At 34.1% G+C, this 17,428-nt stretch overlaps 1 protein-coding gene across 1 annotated transcript in view; it reads left to right on the top strand.

Annotated features, from left to right (window-relative positions):
- The window catches only part of Nckap1 (NCK associated protein 1), a 97,379-nt gene that overhangs the window by 68,479 nt on the left and 11,472 nt on the right, over positions 1 to 17,428 (top strand). The window contains exons 24-26 of the mRNA XM_026391995.2: positions 2,691 to 2,784; positions 9,737 to 9,819; positions 10,241 to 10,321. Of these exons, the coding sequence (XP_026247780.1) occupies positions 2,691 to 2,784; positions 9,737 to 9,819; positions 10,241 to 10,321 (258 nt within the window). The remainder of the gene's footprint in view (positions 1 to 2,690; positions 2,785 to 9,736; positions 9,820 to 10,240; positions 10,322 to 17,428) is intronic.

Genomic DNA, 17,428 nt, shown 5'->3' with positions numbered 1-17,428 from the left:
TGACGCCAGATGGCATGGAGAGGTACTCTGACAAGGGAAGCTTGTCAGAGGAAGTGACATTCATGATGGGACATGAAGGATCAGGGGAGTTGAAGTTCAGTCATCTATAAGAAGTGAATCTAGAAAGTGGGTGAGCTAATCAGGTCCTGCTCGTAGGAACGTGAAATCTGCAGTTGAGTCTCCTGGTAGCAAAGGGACCACTATATAAGACAACAGACGCCTGGAAAACCCCAGGGACAGTGCTCCAGACTCAGTTATGAACAAACACGAGAAGCCTGGAACAGACAGAAGAGGTGGATCAAATTCCAAGACAACAGGGTAGCCACGAAGGAGACCTGGAGCCCCAACGGAGAGTACTACCTTTCTTTCTTGTAGCTGCTTGGTTGTGTTTCTAAGAAGAGTGGTTTTAGTCTGAGTTTCCTGTCTTTGTATTCTTCTGGGAAATTAAAAATAGCTCTACCATTAATTGAGCTGGTTTGATTGGACCACTGGTCTTCATAAACCAGAAGAACTTTAATGAGACATAGTGAGAAGCTGGTCAGAAGTTGTTTGAATCTCTTTTCCTGATTCATTAAGTGTTTGGAAATGGTCTTGCCATCTCAGTTCCCATGTGCTGAGTGAGACAGCAAGCATTCAGTGCTATTGATGGTTCATGGCCCTGGAATGTCCCCAGAGAGGGTCATAACTTGCACTCTCTTACACATGAGCTTTTGGGGGACATCTCACATCCAAACCATAACACACACTAAAGATTGGGGCCATTTCTTTGGAGATCAGCAACATGGATTTTAAAACAGACATACCTGAATTCAAATTCCAAGTTCCCTTATTTAATATCTTGATGATTTGGGGTAAGTTTTCCAGCTTCTCTGAGGTTCCTCAGCTGTCAAATTGGAGTAGCACCTTTCATTTGGTTTAGAATAAATGCAAAAATTGTTTATACACTGTCTCATACAGGAACTTAACAAATGGTTATAATTATTCTTACTATTAAGTATATACTGTAATTTATTGATTCAAAGGCATATTTATCTTATGAATATCCTGAAATTTTATGTATATTATTATATAATTTATAGTCTTTTGCATACATAAAATAAGATATATTTTAAATTTGATATTTTTGATTTGCTAATATATAACATTAAGTTCAAAGTGCATGAGCATAACTATCTAGTATGATCTTGGGAACCTTGCACATTCTAGGCCTGTGCTTTATCACTAAGCTTTATCTCCAGCCCATTGTGTGTGTATTTAATGAAGTTTCAGAATGGAAGGAACAGTATCAAAGTAGCCCAGAGAAAGTAAGCAATCTTTTCAAACACTATAGCAATTGAAACTAGCCATTAATTTGATGAGAAAATTTATACTATTGTTTTAGTAAAAATGATTTTTTATAGGTTTTTTTTTCCTCTGTAGTTTTTCATGTTCCTCTTAAATCACTTGTCATTGATCTTTTGTTTATAGCAAAACCCTCAGAGCCCTCTAACCACATACTTGCTACATCTTTCCCACTTCACAGAATTGAAATATCGTGGCATGAAGCCTGGGTATATATTTAGAAAGAGCTCCACAGGTGATTGTAATGTGTAATTAAGGTTGAGACTCACTATAGAGAGCCAAAAGTAAAGATAGTTTTGATGTATGAGAACTTCATAGAGATAGAGAGATCAGAAATAGAATCAAATTCTTTGGAATTGTAACGAACTAAGGAAGTGTGATAGTGTCAGACCTAGTTGTAAAGGCATTTGGTATACATAACAATGCAACAAGAGTAGAATATCTTACTCTTTCCCCCCCATTATTTTGGAAACTCAGCTTATTGTTGTACAGGCTTTTCTCTGCAAGAATGAAATTAATTTAATTGCTGTAGTTATAATTTAAAAAAAATTTTTTTTAGTTGTTGATGGGCCTTTATTTATTTATTTAAATGTGGTGCTGAGAATCAAACCCAGTACCTCACACATGCTAGGCAAGCACTCCACCATTGAACTACAACCCCAGACCTTGTTTTAGTTTTAATTTTTAAACTCAATTGCTTTTCTAGTGCTTTTAGAAAAAAACATCCTATAATGAGTTATACTCTTCCATTGCTTCTTTTTTTAAAATTTTCTCTTCCCTTTTCTCAGTAGTTCCTGAAAGAAAAGCAGATAGATTGCATTTCCACTTTATATATAATAAAACATTTTAAGTATATAATTTGTGTTGGGAAATATTGTTGTAATATAATTGTCATTAAAAGGTATCATATGCTAACAAGTTATTCTCCTTCTTATTATATATATCCAGCCACGTACTCATTGTCTAAAGACATACTTTGACCAGCTTTGATTTCAGAAAGTTTTTGTTTTAGTTAGAACTTACTGCTTTCTGTATTCACTTAAGTGTCTACTTTTTATTATTGATACTGTTCTGTATCTAAGCCTAAAATGATTCTTTATTCTACTGCTTACCTTTGTTGCTTTTTCCTGAACTCATCTTGAATTTGCAAACTGAAGAAAAACATTAATCCTATGTAAATAAATTTAAGATTCTTTTATTAAAACAACAAAAATGTGTAGTATAGAGCATCTGGAGTTCATGAATGGTGTTTTCTACTTGATGGATTATAATTTGCAAGCATGCTTTTTATCTTATTAGCACAAAGAGGTCTGTGCCTGACCTAGGCTCTTTCATTCTTATTTTTTTAGAAACTTGTAGTGGAGAATGTTGATGTGCTAACACAAATGAGGACCAGCTTTGACAAACCAGACCAGATGGCTGCACTTTTTAAAAGATTGTCGTGTGGGTAACTCATGATACTTTTTATAAACATTGAAAAAATCTTTATACTCAGTATTTAAATTTTGGCCAAAATTTCTAACATAAAGCAGTAAATTATAAAAAGTACTCCCTAATTTATGAACTGAACTAGAAAACTTTTATAGTGAAAGGATCTTTTTAGTATATGACTTATCTGTTTCAGACTTTTTAAAAACATACTTTTAATATGTATCAATTATTTAACAGATATTGTCATTGTCAATTATTTAACAGATACTGCCTAGACTCCATTTACTTGGATTCTGTGTATAAATAGCAGCTCTTAAACCTATTAAGTTTAATATAGTAAGTCTTCATTAGTTTAGATTAAAAGTATTAATTTCCAAGTCTGTGATTTTTAAAAAATCAACTTTATTGATATATAATTTACATGTAATAAAATACACACAGTTAAGTGAATAATGTGGTAGATATCAACAAGTTTATACATCTATATAACCATTGTCAGAATCAAGATACAGAACAGTTCCATTACCTCAGAAAGTTGCCTCCTGTCCTTTTGTAGTCTGTCCTATCTCTGGCCCCAACCCAAATAACCAGTAATCTGATTTCTTTCATTATAAATTAAATTTTGTATCTGGCTCCTTTCACTAGCATATGTTTTTGAGATTCATCCATCTCTGTTAAGTGAATGAATAATTTGTTCCTTTTGGTTGCTAAATAGTATTATATTGCATGAAAACTTGAGCCTGTAAAATTTTGTTTAAATGTCTTCTTGACATTGATTGTCGGAGGTACAGTGTGAAATGACATAGAGTGATGAATATTATTGAAGAGTATTTATCTGGATAACTATTTGGGTACACTGGAATTAATTTTATTTAGCTTTTTAGTACTTGAACCTTTAAGGTTATAATTAAAAATTTTCAAATTCACACTTTATTATAAATCTCCCGAAAACCTGAATAAAATCCTTATATTAAGGAAAACTGGAGAAAGGTTTTTTTTTTTTCCCAAATAAAAATAATTCTGGAGGCAGGGGGAAATGATTCACTGAGTGTATGCACTAGGTCCTGGGTTCAGTCTCCAGCACTAATGCTGCTGTTTCTGCTGATGACGATAATCTAAAGAAAATTAAAACTAAGCATTACTTAGTTTCCCATTTGATATTTTTCTTTTAAATGCTTTAGAGAATCACTTATCTTGCTTTAAAAAATAAAAACTTGTTCAATAAGAATTAGCACAAAATGGGACTGGAGTTGTGGCTCAGTGGTAGAACACTTGCCTGGCATGTATGAGGCCCTGGGTTTGATCTTCAGCACCACAAACAAACAAACAAACAAATAAAATATCCATTTACAACTAAAAAATATTAAAAAAAAAAAAGAATTAGCACAAAGTTTAAATACACTAAAGATTGTCTTATACAACAGATCTGTAGTTGTCAGGACTATAAAGGAAAAGCAATGAGGGAGTTTTTTGGGGAAAATGGAACTGTTTGTAATAGCAGTGATGGTGGTAACAAATTTATACATATTAAAATTTATAGAACTGTATCAAATGGAAAAATAGCAGGTTTATTATGATATTTTAAAAAATAAAGTGAAAAGGAAATGATTGACTTGACAATATCGTAGGGAAGAGAATTATGAATAGGAAATAGGAAAAATTTTTAAAATTCTACACTTTCTTTTTTATTGTTCATTGTTTTACTATCTATTTATATTTTTTATTTGTTCTTTATTCATATTGGTTTTCTTTTCCACATTCCTCTCATTTTTAATACTCAGTTGACACCTTTATTAGCTTTTAACTCTACATAACTTTCCTAATAGTAAGCAGTGTTTTGACTGTACCTTCTGGTTAGAAACACATAATGAACTGAAATGTTAAATACTTTGTTTACTTAACCATCCTCCTTGTGGAATTTAAACAAAAATTCATTGAAGTTCCAAGGAGATTTTGCAAGTTTTCAAAATACAATTCATAGTGCTTTGTCTAGACTCTGTTTACTTGGATTCTGTGTATAAATAGCAGCGATTCTATGACTTTTAGATTTGTCCAAACCAAAATCTAAACCATTGACTTTCTATCACCTATATTCATTAAATTTATCTTTAAGTAGAATTTATTAAGCCTTTTTGTTATTTGGAAAAAGAAAAGCTTCACTTAAGAGAGGCTTATGTAGAGAAGACTACGCTTGAGTTGAACAGTTTCGAAAATACTCTCTTTAGTCTTTGCTGTCCTTCTTGTGCTTCCTTCATCACATATCCAGAGGTCTGTTATTTTCATAGAAATTTGATTTCATAATCAACAAACACATTCTTTTACAAAGATAAAGCATTAGGATTTACAAAAGTAGCTCTGAATCAAGAAGCATTCTTGAATTTTTTATTTTTAGGAAATGAATCTTATCATGTCCCTATTTCGGACTTTCTGTTCTAACACATTTCATTGGAGCTCCTTAATCCCCGGCCCTTATTTTCTTCAGCATTTCTTTCTTTTCTTTTCTTCTCTTTCTTTTCTTTCTACCAGGGATTGAACTCAAGGGTGCTTAACCACTGAGCCCACCCCTTATTTATTTATTTGTTTTATTTATATTTATTTATTTATTCAATAATTTAACCTTTATTTTATTTTATTTTTTAAATGTGGTATTGAGGATCAAATTGAGGACCTCACCTATACTAGGCAAGTGCTTTACCATGGCTAAACCCTCAGTTTCTCCCCTCCAACTTTATTTTTCGAGACAGGGTCTAAGTTGCTTAGGGCCTCACTAAGTGACTGAAGCTGGCTTTGACTTGGGATCCTTCTGCCTCAGCCTCCCAAGCCACTGGGGTTATAGGTATGCACCACTATACGTGGTGTAATTCTTCATTTTCAAAATCATTCCGTTTACTTTTGCCCTATTCCTACCATCTACAAATCTACAAGTTTCTCCAAAGACCTTTTCTTTAGTAGTACTTTGGAAGTTGTTATTGCCTAAGCATACTTCACTGGTACAGGTGTTGAACTTTGAAACTGTTCTCAGACCATAGCCATGTTTTCCAGGTCTCTTTTGCTCTTATTGAACTTCTTTTGTCTAGCTCACTGAAACTTTAATGCCTCTCTGCTTTCTTGATCATTCTCTTCTTGACTTGACATATCCATTATGGACTATAAAATTTGGTCAGTGAAACTCTGTTTTCTTCATTTGCCAAAATGTTTATCTCTACACTTTCTTATTCATTTTTACTGGCTCATCTTTTACATTTTATCAGTGTGTGATATCCTGTTCTTCCATTCTTGCTGTACCACCCTATTTGGAAAATTTTTTTCAGTTGTATTTACCAGGGAGTCTTAAATATTTATCCTCAGCCTTAACTTTTTCTGTTGAGCAATAGACATCGAAATAACAAAACAATAGTTTGATCAGTGCTTCTCAAAGTCTGATCCTTAGGCCATTAGCAGCAAGCAGCATCACCACCTGGGAACTTATTTAGAATATAAATTATTGGGCCTCACCCCAGACCTACTGAATTAAAAACTGTAGGGATGGGACCCAGAACCTGTATTTTAACAAGTCACTTTGAGAAATGTTGAATTAGACACATTCAGCCATATGACCCACAGATAGTTCACATCTCTACAATAGTGGAGTATTTCCCTCTTATGGGAGGTACAAATAGGTGGAGAGGAAAAGCCTGATATTTTTTATTGACCATTTTTCCCTTCTTTGTCTTCCTCTCCTCACATTCCACGTATAATAGCTATAGATTTTGTTTGTTTATTTTGGTGTTGGGGATTAAACCTGGGTTGCTTTACCACTGACCCCGTATGCCCAGTCCTTTTTATTTTTCTTATTTTGAGATAGGATCTTGCTGAGGCTGGCCTCGAACTTGAAATCCTCCTGCCTCAGCCTTCAGAGTTCGTGGAATTATAGGCATGCTCCACACACCCAGCACAATAGCTATATTTTGTAGATCAGAGTATGTAAACAGGTGGGTCACATTTGACCCAAAGACACGCTTTGGCCCTATACGTCATTAAATTTTTTAAAATGTTTTTCTTTGGACTTTATTTTTAAAATAGAAAATTTCATATAATAATCCAGACTCTTGGCTTCTTCCCTTAATACCTAGGCAGTACTTTTTCACATGGCGAGGCTGTAGCTAATTAGTAATTGCTTCCTTTAGAATGTTTATAATGTTTCTTTCAGTCTTTTGCAGCCACTATTATCTTTCACTCAGTTTACTTCACTATTTCATGTTACCTGCCTAAAGGTATTTGAACTTGTAATTCCTCCTGCACATCCTACCTCTTAAATGTAAAGCCCCAAATCTGGTGCTTTGTATTCCTATGGTTCCTATTTATAGCTTCATAATCTTTGTGAACTCTAGTCATACCTTCCTAGTATGTACCCATTTTTCCCCATTCTACCTATCATATTCAGAGTCATACTTGTAAACATAAATTTTCATATAGCTATTTCTTTTTTGTATTTTGATTGGTGCATTATAATTATACATAATAGTGGAATCCATTGTTACATTTTCATACATACACACAATAAAGCAATATAATTTGGTCACCTTCCAACTCTATTTCAAAAACCCTGAACATCCTCCTCGTTTAAAGGACATTATGAACTCCTTAGGATGGCATTCAGAAATCATTATTTGGATTAACCTCACACTTTACCATTCTTTTTCTTTTCTTTCCTCTACTACCCATGGCTTGCCTGGCTCAGGGCTCAAAGCTGCTGTTCTAGCAATACTTCCTTGGGAAGTTAATGGAAATTTTGGAGACTAAAGGAGGCAAATAGTCCATTAAGCAATAAATGAAATTCATACTGTGAAGTTTATTGGAACTTTTAGTAGGCATTTACATACTCAAAGGGAGGTTGTAGGATATCGTTTTCACAAACTTGTTTGGTAAAATTTTGGAGAACATCCTCTGAAAAGTATTTATGAGATTATCACAGTTATTCTAATTCTTCACTTTATTCTCAATTTATCCTTTTTATGGTTTTGTTATTGTTTTGTGTTTTGGCCTGCAATGTCTTTATCTTCCTGTGCCTCCTTTTTTACCAACTTGGATGCCCCCTCTCCTAATTTTTTTCCTTTTCTGGTTAGTAACAATTTCCTAGTTTTATCTTATATCACTAAAACGCCCTCGCATTTTTTTCTAATAGAATTTTTTTTTCATTCTTTTTTTTTTTTTTATTGTTGGTCGTTCAAAACATTACATAGTTCTTGATACATTGTATTTCACAGTTTGATTCAAGTGGGTTATGAACTCCCAATTTTACCCCGTATACAGATTGCTGCATCACATCAGTTACCCTTCCATTGATTGACAAATTGCCTTTCTAGTGTCTGATGTATTCTGCTGTCTGTCCTATTCTCTACTAACCCCCCTCCCCTCCCCCCCTCCCCTTTTCTCTCTCTACCCCTTCTACTGTAAATCATTTCTTCGATTTGTATTATCTTGTCTTACCCCTCCTTTCCTCTTATATGTCATTTTGTATAACCCTGAGGATCGCCTTCCATTGTCTAATAGAATTTTTAAAAAAATTTTCTTTGTAGTCGTAGATGGATACAATACCTTTATTTTTATTTATTTATTTTTATGTGGTGCTGAGGATCAAACCCAGTGCTTCACACATGCTAGACGAGTGCTCTACCACTGAGCCACAGTCCCAGCACCTCCAGCTCTTTTCAGTTTATGTTTTGAGACAAGGTCTTGCTGAGTTACCCAGGCTGTCCTTCAACTTGTGGTTCTCCTACCTTAGCCTCCCAAGGACACTGGAATTATAGGCATGTGCCACCATGCCCAGTTTTGCATCACCATTTCATTGAATATTTATCTACTAGTCTTTTATTGGGCACTCTTTTAAGTACTGCAGCTCGATAAAAAGATCTCTAAGATTGATGCTTGTTTATGGAATGCATAAAGCATTATGCCTTACATCATTTTGCTGTTTTTAAAATTTTCATCATATTTTATTTTATTATACCTGTTTATGTTGTTTAATAAAATATGCTTATGATCATAATTTAAACAAGCTATACAGAAAATAGAAAGTCAAAACAAAACACTTCCCTCCATTCCTGCTCTTCAACTAGTAACTGTGGATAGCAGTTTTCTGTATACTACTTCCAGAAATTTGTTATGTAAATACAAATAAACATATGTGTATATATCTTTCTTCTCTCACATAAATGTGATCATATTTTGTTAGTCATCTTAGCAGTCGATTTAGATTTTTTGGTAGTTAGGTTCTAGATAATTATTCTATTTTCAATCTCATATTACACTGACTTACATGGGGTTTGTGTGTGTGTTTCTTTTCATAGTAAATATCTGTTAGTTTTATAAAATGTAATTGTATTGACACTTCCAATTCTAATCTCCCTTGATTTTGTTAACCTAGCTTGAATATTAGTATATGTAGTTTCTGAATATTGTTTCCTAACCAAGATATAAGTGATCAAATTCATTGATGGGCTTTAACAACCTGTTCCTGCCAAAATGACTTATGATTTCAGTAGACATTTTTTGTTTCTTGACTCAAGACCACAACAGCTTAAGAATTTAATTTTTCAAAGTTCCTCAGTCATTTAAGGTTTAACTTCTTCTATGTACTCTGATCATCATCTTTCGCCCCTAGTCACCGGTTCTTGACTCCTATCTCCACCCTTTTTATATAAATGGCTACATAGAAGATTGAAGATTCTGGTGACCCTTCTAACCAATAGCAAAAGACAGTGCTCTCTATATATTTGAAATAATAAACTAATTAATTGAAAGTTTGCAAAGTTTAAATATTAGCTCTCAATACCTTTTCCTATTAATCATTTATTGTAATCAAATTACCATTAATTGTGCCTTTTATCATAGAAATTTTATGACTTTAAAGAGTTTTCTCTAAGGTTAAGAAAGAATTAAATTCATACTTTTTTCTTCTCTTCTCCCCATCCTTAAAATTTAGCTGTTGACAGCGTCTTGAAGAGGATGACAATAATTGGTGTAATTTTATCCTTCCGATCATTGGCACAAGAAGCACTTAGAGATGTAAGAATCCATTACAAGTATATACCCTGTATCCAAATAATTCCTTTTGGTTTTCTGGAAAGTTACTCTTTAAATTCACAGCTGGTAATGATATGATTAAAATTCCAGTTTTCATAGTTATGGAAAATAAATTATATAGAAAGTTATTTAGACTCATTTTTTTTTGAGTATTAAAAATTTTAGGATATAATTTGGCTATTATATGACACTTTCAACTTTGCTATTCATTAAAACATTTTCCATTTTGATTATATCCAATTTAACATTGAATATACTCCTTTCCATATATGTTGGAACTTTAGAAAAGTCACCTGGAAAATAATTTTTATGAAGTTGAGAATTAATGAAATGGAACTATTTCATAAATTTAGAGATATCCACTTAAAACTAATTCTGTGTTCTTATTTGTTGTTCTGACTAGGTGTTGTCCTACCACATTCCTTTTCTTGTAAGTTCAATTGAAGATTTTAAGGATCACATTCCAAGGGAGACCGATATGAAGGTAGTAATATAACTTCTGTTTGGATTTTATAGTTTCTAAACTGAAATATTCAAGTTGTATATGAAATAAAATGTAGTAAATTCTAAACTACTGAAAAGTTTCTGTTTTAGAGTTAGCATACTTGCCTTTAAAGTTGCATCCTCAACTTCTCAGCAGCAAAATACTACCTAGGCATTTTCAAAGTTAGTCATCTTTGATCATCCATAGCAATGTAAAATTGGTTAAGAACCTGTCCTTTGTCCTGATGGTCATTTGTGTAGGGTCTTCAAGTGGAATGAGAAAACCCAATAAAATGAGTTGTTTTAAATAGACTCAGTCAGTTTTTTAAAATACATTTTAAAAAATCTTATAAAAGGATGTTAATTATAGGTGGTAATAAAAAGTTATTTTAGTTTCTTGTTTTTAATTAGTAAATATAAGGTAGGAGGTTGGTAACCTTATGTGAGCCCACAGTTTTTGTTTTGAAATTTATTGAGCCATGAAATCCAACCACTCATCTAATCTCAGCAATTTTCCAGTGGTTATACATCGAATATATGACTGTTTACCAGTACTTCTCATATGTGTGTATTCTAAGCTTTCATGCTTCCTGGAGAGTTTTTTTTTTTTAAATTGGTTGCTCAAAACATTACAATGCTCTTGACATATCATATGTCATGCATTTGATTCAAGTGGGTTATGAATTCTTATTCTTACCACGTGTATAAATTGTAGGATCACATTGGTTATATATCCACATTTATACATACTGCCATACTAGTGTCTGTTATATTCTGTTGCCTTTCCTATCCCCTTCCTATCCCTCCTCTCCTCCCCTCCCCTCCCATCTTCTGTCTCTACCCCGTCTACTGTAATTCATTTCTCTCTCTCTTTTTTTTTTCGAGTTCCCCTCACATCCTCTTACATGTAATTTTGTATAACAATGAGGGTCTCCTTCCATTTCCATGCAATTCCCCTTCTCTTGCCCATCCCTCCCACCTCTTGTCCCTGTTTAATGGTAATCTTCTCATGCTCTTCCTCCCTGCTCTGTTTTGAGTTGCCCTCCTTATATCAAAGAAGACATTCGGCATTTGTTTTTTAGGGATTGGCTAGCTTCACTTAGCATAATCTGCTCTAATGCCATCCATTTCCCTGCAAATGCCATGATTTTGTTGTTTTTTAGTGCTGAGTAATACTCCATTGTGTATAAGTGCCACATTTTTTTTATCCATTCATCTATTGACGGGCATCTAGGTTGGTTCCACATTCTAGCTATTGTGAATTGTGCTGCTATGAACATTGATGTAGCTGTATCCCTATAGTGTGCTCTTTTTAGGTCTTTGGGGAATAGTCCGAGAAGGGGAATAGCTGGGTCGAATGGTGGTTCCATTCCCAGCTTTCCAAGGAATCTCCATACTGCTTTCCAGATTGGCTGCACCAATTTGCAGTCCCACCAACAATGTACAAGTGTACCCTTTTCCCCACATCCTCGCCAGCACTTGTTGTTGTTTGACTTCATAATGGCTGCCATTCTTACTGGAGTGAGATGGTATCTTAGAGTGGTTTTAATTTGCATTTCTCTGATTGCTAGAGATGGTGAGCATTTTTTCATGTATTTATCAATACGCATAAATCAAAGGCATTCCTGTATATCAGCGACAAATCCTCTGAAATGGAAATGAGGACAACCACCCCATTCACAATATCCTCAAAAAAAAAAATAAAATACTTGGGAATCAACCTAACAAAAGAGGTGAAAGATTTATACAATGAAAACTACAGAACCCTACCAAAGAGAGAAATAGAAGAAGATCTTAGAAGATGGAAAGATATACCCTGTTTATGGATGGGCAGAACTAACATCATCAAAATGGTGCTATTACCAAAAGTACTCTGTAGGTTTAACGCAATGCCAATCAAAATCCCAACGGCATTTCTTGTAGAAATAGATAAAGCAATCATGAAATTCATATGGAAAAATAAAAGACCCAGAATAGCAAAAGCAATTCTAAGCAGGAAGAGTGAAACAGGCAGTATAGCGATACCAGACTTTAAACTATACTACAGAGCAATAGTAACAAAAACAGCATGGTACTGGTACCAAAACAGGTGGGTGGACTAATGGTACAGAATAGAGGACACAGAGACCAATCCACAAAATTTCAACTACCTTATATTAGACAAAGGTGCTAAAAGCCTGCAATGGAGAAAGGATATCATCTTCAACAAATGGTGCTGGGAGAACTGGAAATCCATATGCAACAAAATGAAACTGAATCCCTTTCTCTTGCCATGCACAAAAATGGATCAAGGAGCTAGGGATCAAACCAGAAACTCTGCGTCTGATAGAAGAAAAAGTTGGCTCTAATCTCCATCTCATGGGGTCGGGCTCCAAATTCCTTTATAGGACACCTATAGCACAAGAGTTAAAATCAAGAATCAACAAATGGGACATACTCAAACTAAAAAGTTTTTTCTCAGCAAGAGAAACAATAAGAGGTAAATAGGGAGCCTACATCCTGGGAACCAATTTTTTACTCCTCACACTTCAGATAGAGCCCTAATATCCAGAGTATACAAAGAACTCAAAAAATTAAATAAGAAAACAAATAACCCAATCAACAAATGGGCCAAGGACCTGAACAGACACTTCTTAGAGAAGGATATACAATTAATCAACAAATACATGAAAAATCCTCACCATCTCTAGCAATTAGAGAGGTTATTTTTGCATATCTTGAAGAACACTGGCTAAAAATAATAATGTCTGAACTCTTCTGTATGACACTTGAGTCTCAAATTGGTGCTTTTTAACCTTTCTGATGCTTCACCTCTTGTTCCTTCCTTTTCATAATTCTCTTCCCATTATTTTTTTCCCTCTTTTTATTGGTACATTGTAGTTGTATATGTTGATGGCATTTGCTTTACATATTCACACATGCACACCATATAACAATATAATTTGGCCAATATCACGCCTCAGCTTTCCCTACTTTCTGCACCTCCCACCCCTTGGTCCCTTTCCCCCACTGATCTCCCTTTGATTTGGGGGAGATATACCCCCACCTTTGTTTGAAGCTATCTCTGTAACTTCCCTTTGATAATTAGGAGATTTATTTCCACTTTTGTTTTCAGCTACCTCTCTAGCTTCTGCATATGAGAGAAAACATGACCCTTAACCTTTTGGGTTAGACTTATTTCACTCTAGTTCCATCTATTTTCTTGCAAATGTCATCATTTCATTTTTCTTTACGGTTGAATAAAACTCCATTATGTGTATATATGCCACATTTTCTTTATCCATTCATCCACTGATGGACACCTACTGGTTCCACAGTTTTGCTGTAGTGAATTGTGTTGCTGTAAACTTGGGTATGCATGTATCACTAGAGTAAGATGACTTCAGTTCTTCAGGGTAAATACTGAGAAGTGGTATAGCTGGGTCATATGGTAGTTCTATGCTTAGTCTTTTGAACAATCTCCACACTAATTACCATAGAGGTTGCACTAATTTACAGTCCTACCAATAGTGTAGGACTTTTTCTCCACATCCTTTCCCATATTTGTTATTGTATTCTTGATGGCTGCCATTCTGACTGTTGTGAGGTGAAATCTCAGTGTAGTTTTTATTGACATTTCTCTAATTGCTAATGATATTGAACATTTTTTTCATGTATTTGTTGGCCATTTGTATTTCTTCTTTTGAGAAGTGTCTGTTTAATTCATTTGCCAATTTATTAATTGGGTTATTTGATTTTTTTTCTTTTTTTGGTGTAAAGGTTGTTGAGCCCTATGTAATTTCTAGATATTCATCTTCTGTTAGAAGAGTAGCTAGCAAAGATTTTCTCCCATTCTTTGGGTTCTGTCTTCACATTTCTAATTGTTTCCTTTAGTATGCTCTTCCCTTTATTTACTTTTCTCTTCATATGTATATTGTAAGTTAATTATATCTGTATACATGTCACATGTATCCATTTTATCCTCTTAATGTATTTTATTTGAAAATACTGCCCTTTTCTGCCTTTTAAAATCCTGTCTTTTAAGGCCTGAATCATTTGCCATTTTCCAGTGATAAAGAATTTTTTTCTTAGTGTCATCAAAGAATGGATGTTTTGTTTATGTATTGTACAGTTGAACATATTCTATTCTGTTTTGTATTTTTCCACTCATATTTGTACCATGTCATAAATATCTTAAGTTTCCAGCAAGCTTTCAGTAGAATTTCTCTTTTGAAAAACCAGATATTTTAAGTTTTATTGACTTATGATAAGTCTGTCTTAAAAAATTTACTCATTTATAGTGTACAATTCAGTGATTTTTAGTACAGTAACAAAAATTGCAAAACTGTCACTATGATCAATTTTTGAACATTTTCATTATCCCACAAAGAACCTCAGTACCCAGTGGCTGTTAATCCCTACTTTTCTAGGAAGTCCCCAGCCCTAGGCGGTCTGTCTATAGATTTGCATTTTTTGAATGTTTGATATAATCATACACCATATAGTCTTTTATCACTGGCTGTAATTTAGCACAATTTTCAAGTTACTGATTGTACACAAAGTATTTTCACACCATTTATGTCTTCATATATGTACTTAGGATAATGATGTCTAACTCATTCCATCATCATTCCTACCCCCGTATCCCCTGCCTTCCACTCCCTCCCCTTTGCCCTATCTAAAGTTTCTCCATTCCTCCCATGCTCCCCTCCCCACCATCGCCATTATGAGTCAGCATCCTCATATCAAAGAAAACATTCGGCCTTTGGTTTTTGGGGATTGGCTTACATCACTTAGCATTATGTTCTCCAGCTCCATCTGTTTACCTGCAAATGTCATGACTGAGTAGTGTTCCATTGTGTGTGTGTGTGTGTGTGTGTGTACATACCAAAGTTTCCTTATTCATTCATCTACTGAAGGGCGTCTAGATTGGTTTCATAATTTAGCTATTGTGAATTGTGCTGTTACAAACATTGACATGGCTCTGTTCCTGTGGTATGCTGTTTTTAAATCCTTTGAGTAAAAACTGAGGAGTGGGATAGATGGGTCATATGGAGATTGTATTCCAGGTTTTCCAAAGAATTGATTTGCATTTCTCTAATCGCTATAGATATTGAACATTTTTCCTATGTTTGTCCATTGTTTGTATATTCTCTTCTGAGAAGTGTCTGTTCAGTTCCTTGGCCCATTTATTGATCAGGTTATTTGTTTTCTGGTGTTAAGGTTTTTGAGTGCTTTATATATCCTAGAAATCAGGCAGTATCTGATATGTTTGTGGTAAAGATTTGCTCCCATTCTATAGGCTCTCTATTCACCTCATTGATTGTTTCTTTTGCTGAGAAGAAGCTTTTTAGTTTGAAACAATCCCATTTATTGATTCTTGGTTTTAATTCTTGCACTATCAGAGTCTTATTAAGGAAATTTGAGCCTAATCTAACATGTTGGATATTTGGCCCTACTTTTTCTTCTAATAGACACAGGATCTCTGGTTTTATTCCTAAGTCCTTGATCCATTTTGAGTTGAGTTTTGTGCATGGTGAGAGAGAGAGGTTTAATTTCATTTTGTTACATGTGGATTTCCAGTTTTCTCAGCACCATTTATTGAAGAGGGTATCTTTTCTCCAATGTGTGTTTTTGGCGCCTTTGCCTAATATAAGATAACTGTAGTTCGGTAAATAAATTTTACTTATTTTTTCTGAATCCTCTATTTTGTACTATTGGTCTACAGGTCTATTTTGGTGCCAATACCATGAGTTTTTGTTATTATTGCTCTGTAGTATAGTTTAAGGTCTAGAATAGTAATGCCACCAGCTTCACTCTTCTTGCTAAGGATTCTTTGGCTATTCTGGGTCTCTTATTTTTCCAAATGAATTTTATGATTGCTTTTTCTATTTCTATGAATAATGTCATTGGAATTTTGATTGGGATTGCACTGAATCTGTATAGTGCTTTTGGAAGTATGATCATTTTGACAATATTAATTCTGCGTATCCAAGAACAAGGTAGATTTTTTCAATCGTCCAAGGTCTTCTTTAATTTCTTTCTTTAGTGTGCCGTAGTTTTCATTATAGAGGTCTTTGACCTCTTTTGTTAAGTTTATACCCAAGTATTTTATTTATTTATTTATTTTTGAGGCTATTGTAAATGTGGTGGTTTTTCTCATTTCTCTTTCAGAGGATTTGTCACTGATATACAGAAATGCCTTTGATTTATGGGTATTGATTTTATATCTAGCTATTTGCTGAACTCATTTATTAATTCTAGGTGATTTCTTGTGGAATGTTTTGGGTCTTTTAGGTATAAATCATGTCATATGCAAACAGTGATAGTTTGAGTCGTCTGATTGCTCTGGCTAGAGTTTCAAGAACTATTTTAAGTAGACATGGTGAAAGAGGGCATCCCTGTCTTATTCCAGTTTTTAGAGGGAATGCTTTCAATTTTTCTCCATTTAGAATGATGTTGGCCTGGGGCTTAGTATAGATAGCCTGTATAATGTTGAAGTATGTTCCTGATATCCCTAGTTTTTCTACTGTTTTGAACATGAATGGGTGCTGTATTTTTGTTGAATGCTTTCTCTGCATCTATTCAGATGATCATATGATTTTTATCTGTGAGTCTATTGATGTGATGAATTACATTTATTGATTTCCATATGTTAAACCATCCTTACATCCCTGGGATGAACTCCAATGATCATGGGGCACTATCTTTTTGATATTTTTTTGTATTCGAGTTGCCAGAATTTTATTGAGAATTTTTGCATCTATATTTATTAGAGATATTGGTCTGAAGTTTTCTTTCTTTGAAGTTTCTTTGTCTGGTTTTGGAATCAGGGTGATATTAGCCTCATAGTATGTGTTTGGAAGTGTTCCCTCTTTTTCTATTTTATGAAATAGTTTGAGAAGTATTGGTGTTAGTTCTTCTTTGAAGGTCTTATAAAAAACTCAGCTGTGTATCCATCCAGTCCTGGGCTTTTCTTGGTTGGTAGGCTTCTGACGGTGTCCTCTATATCATTCTGATTTAGTTTGGGCATATCAAATTTGTTGATGCCTTCGATATTTTCTGTTTTATTGGAGTATAAATTTCAAAATAATTTCTAATTATCTTCTGTGTTTCTGTAGTGTCCGTC

Source organism: Urocitellus parryii, chromosome 1 (assembly GCF_045843805.1).
Source record: "Urocitellus parryii isolate mUroPar1 chromosome 1, mUroPar1.hap1, whole genome shotgun sequence".
Lineage (NCBI taxonomy): Eukaryota > Metazoa > Chordata > Mammalia > Rodentia > Sciuridae > Urocitellus > Urocitellus parryii.
This window is presented reverse-complemented; position numbering and strand designations above follow the sequence as displayed.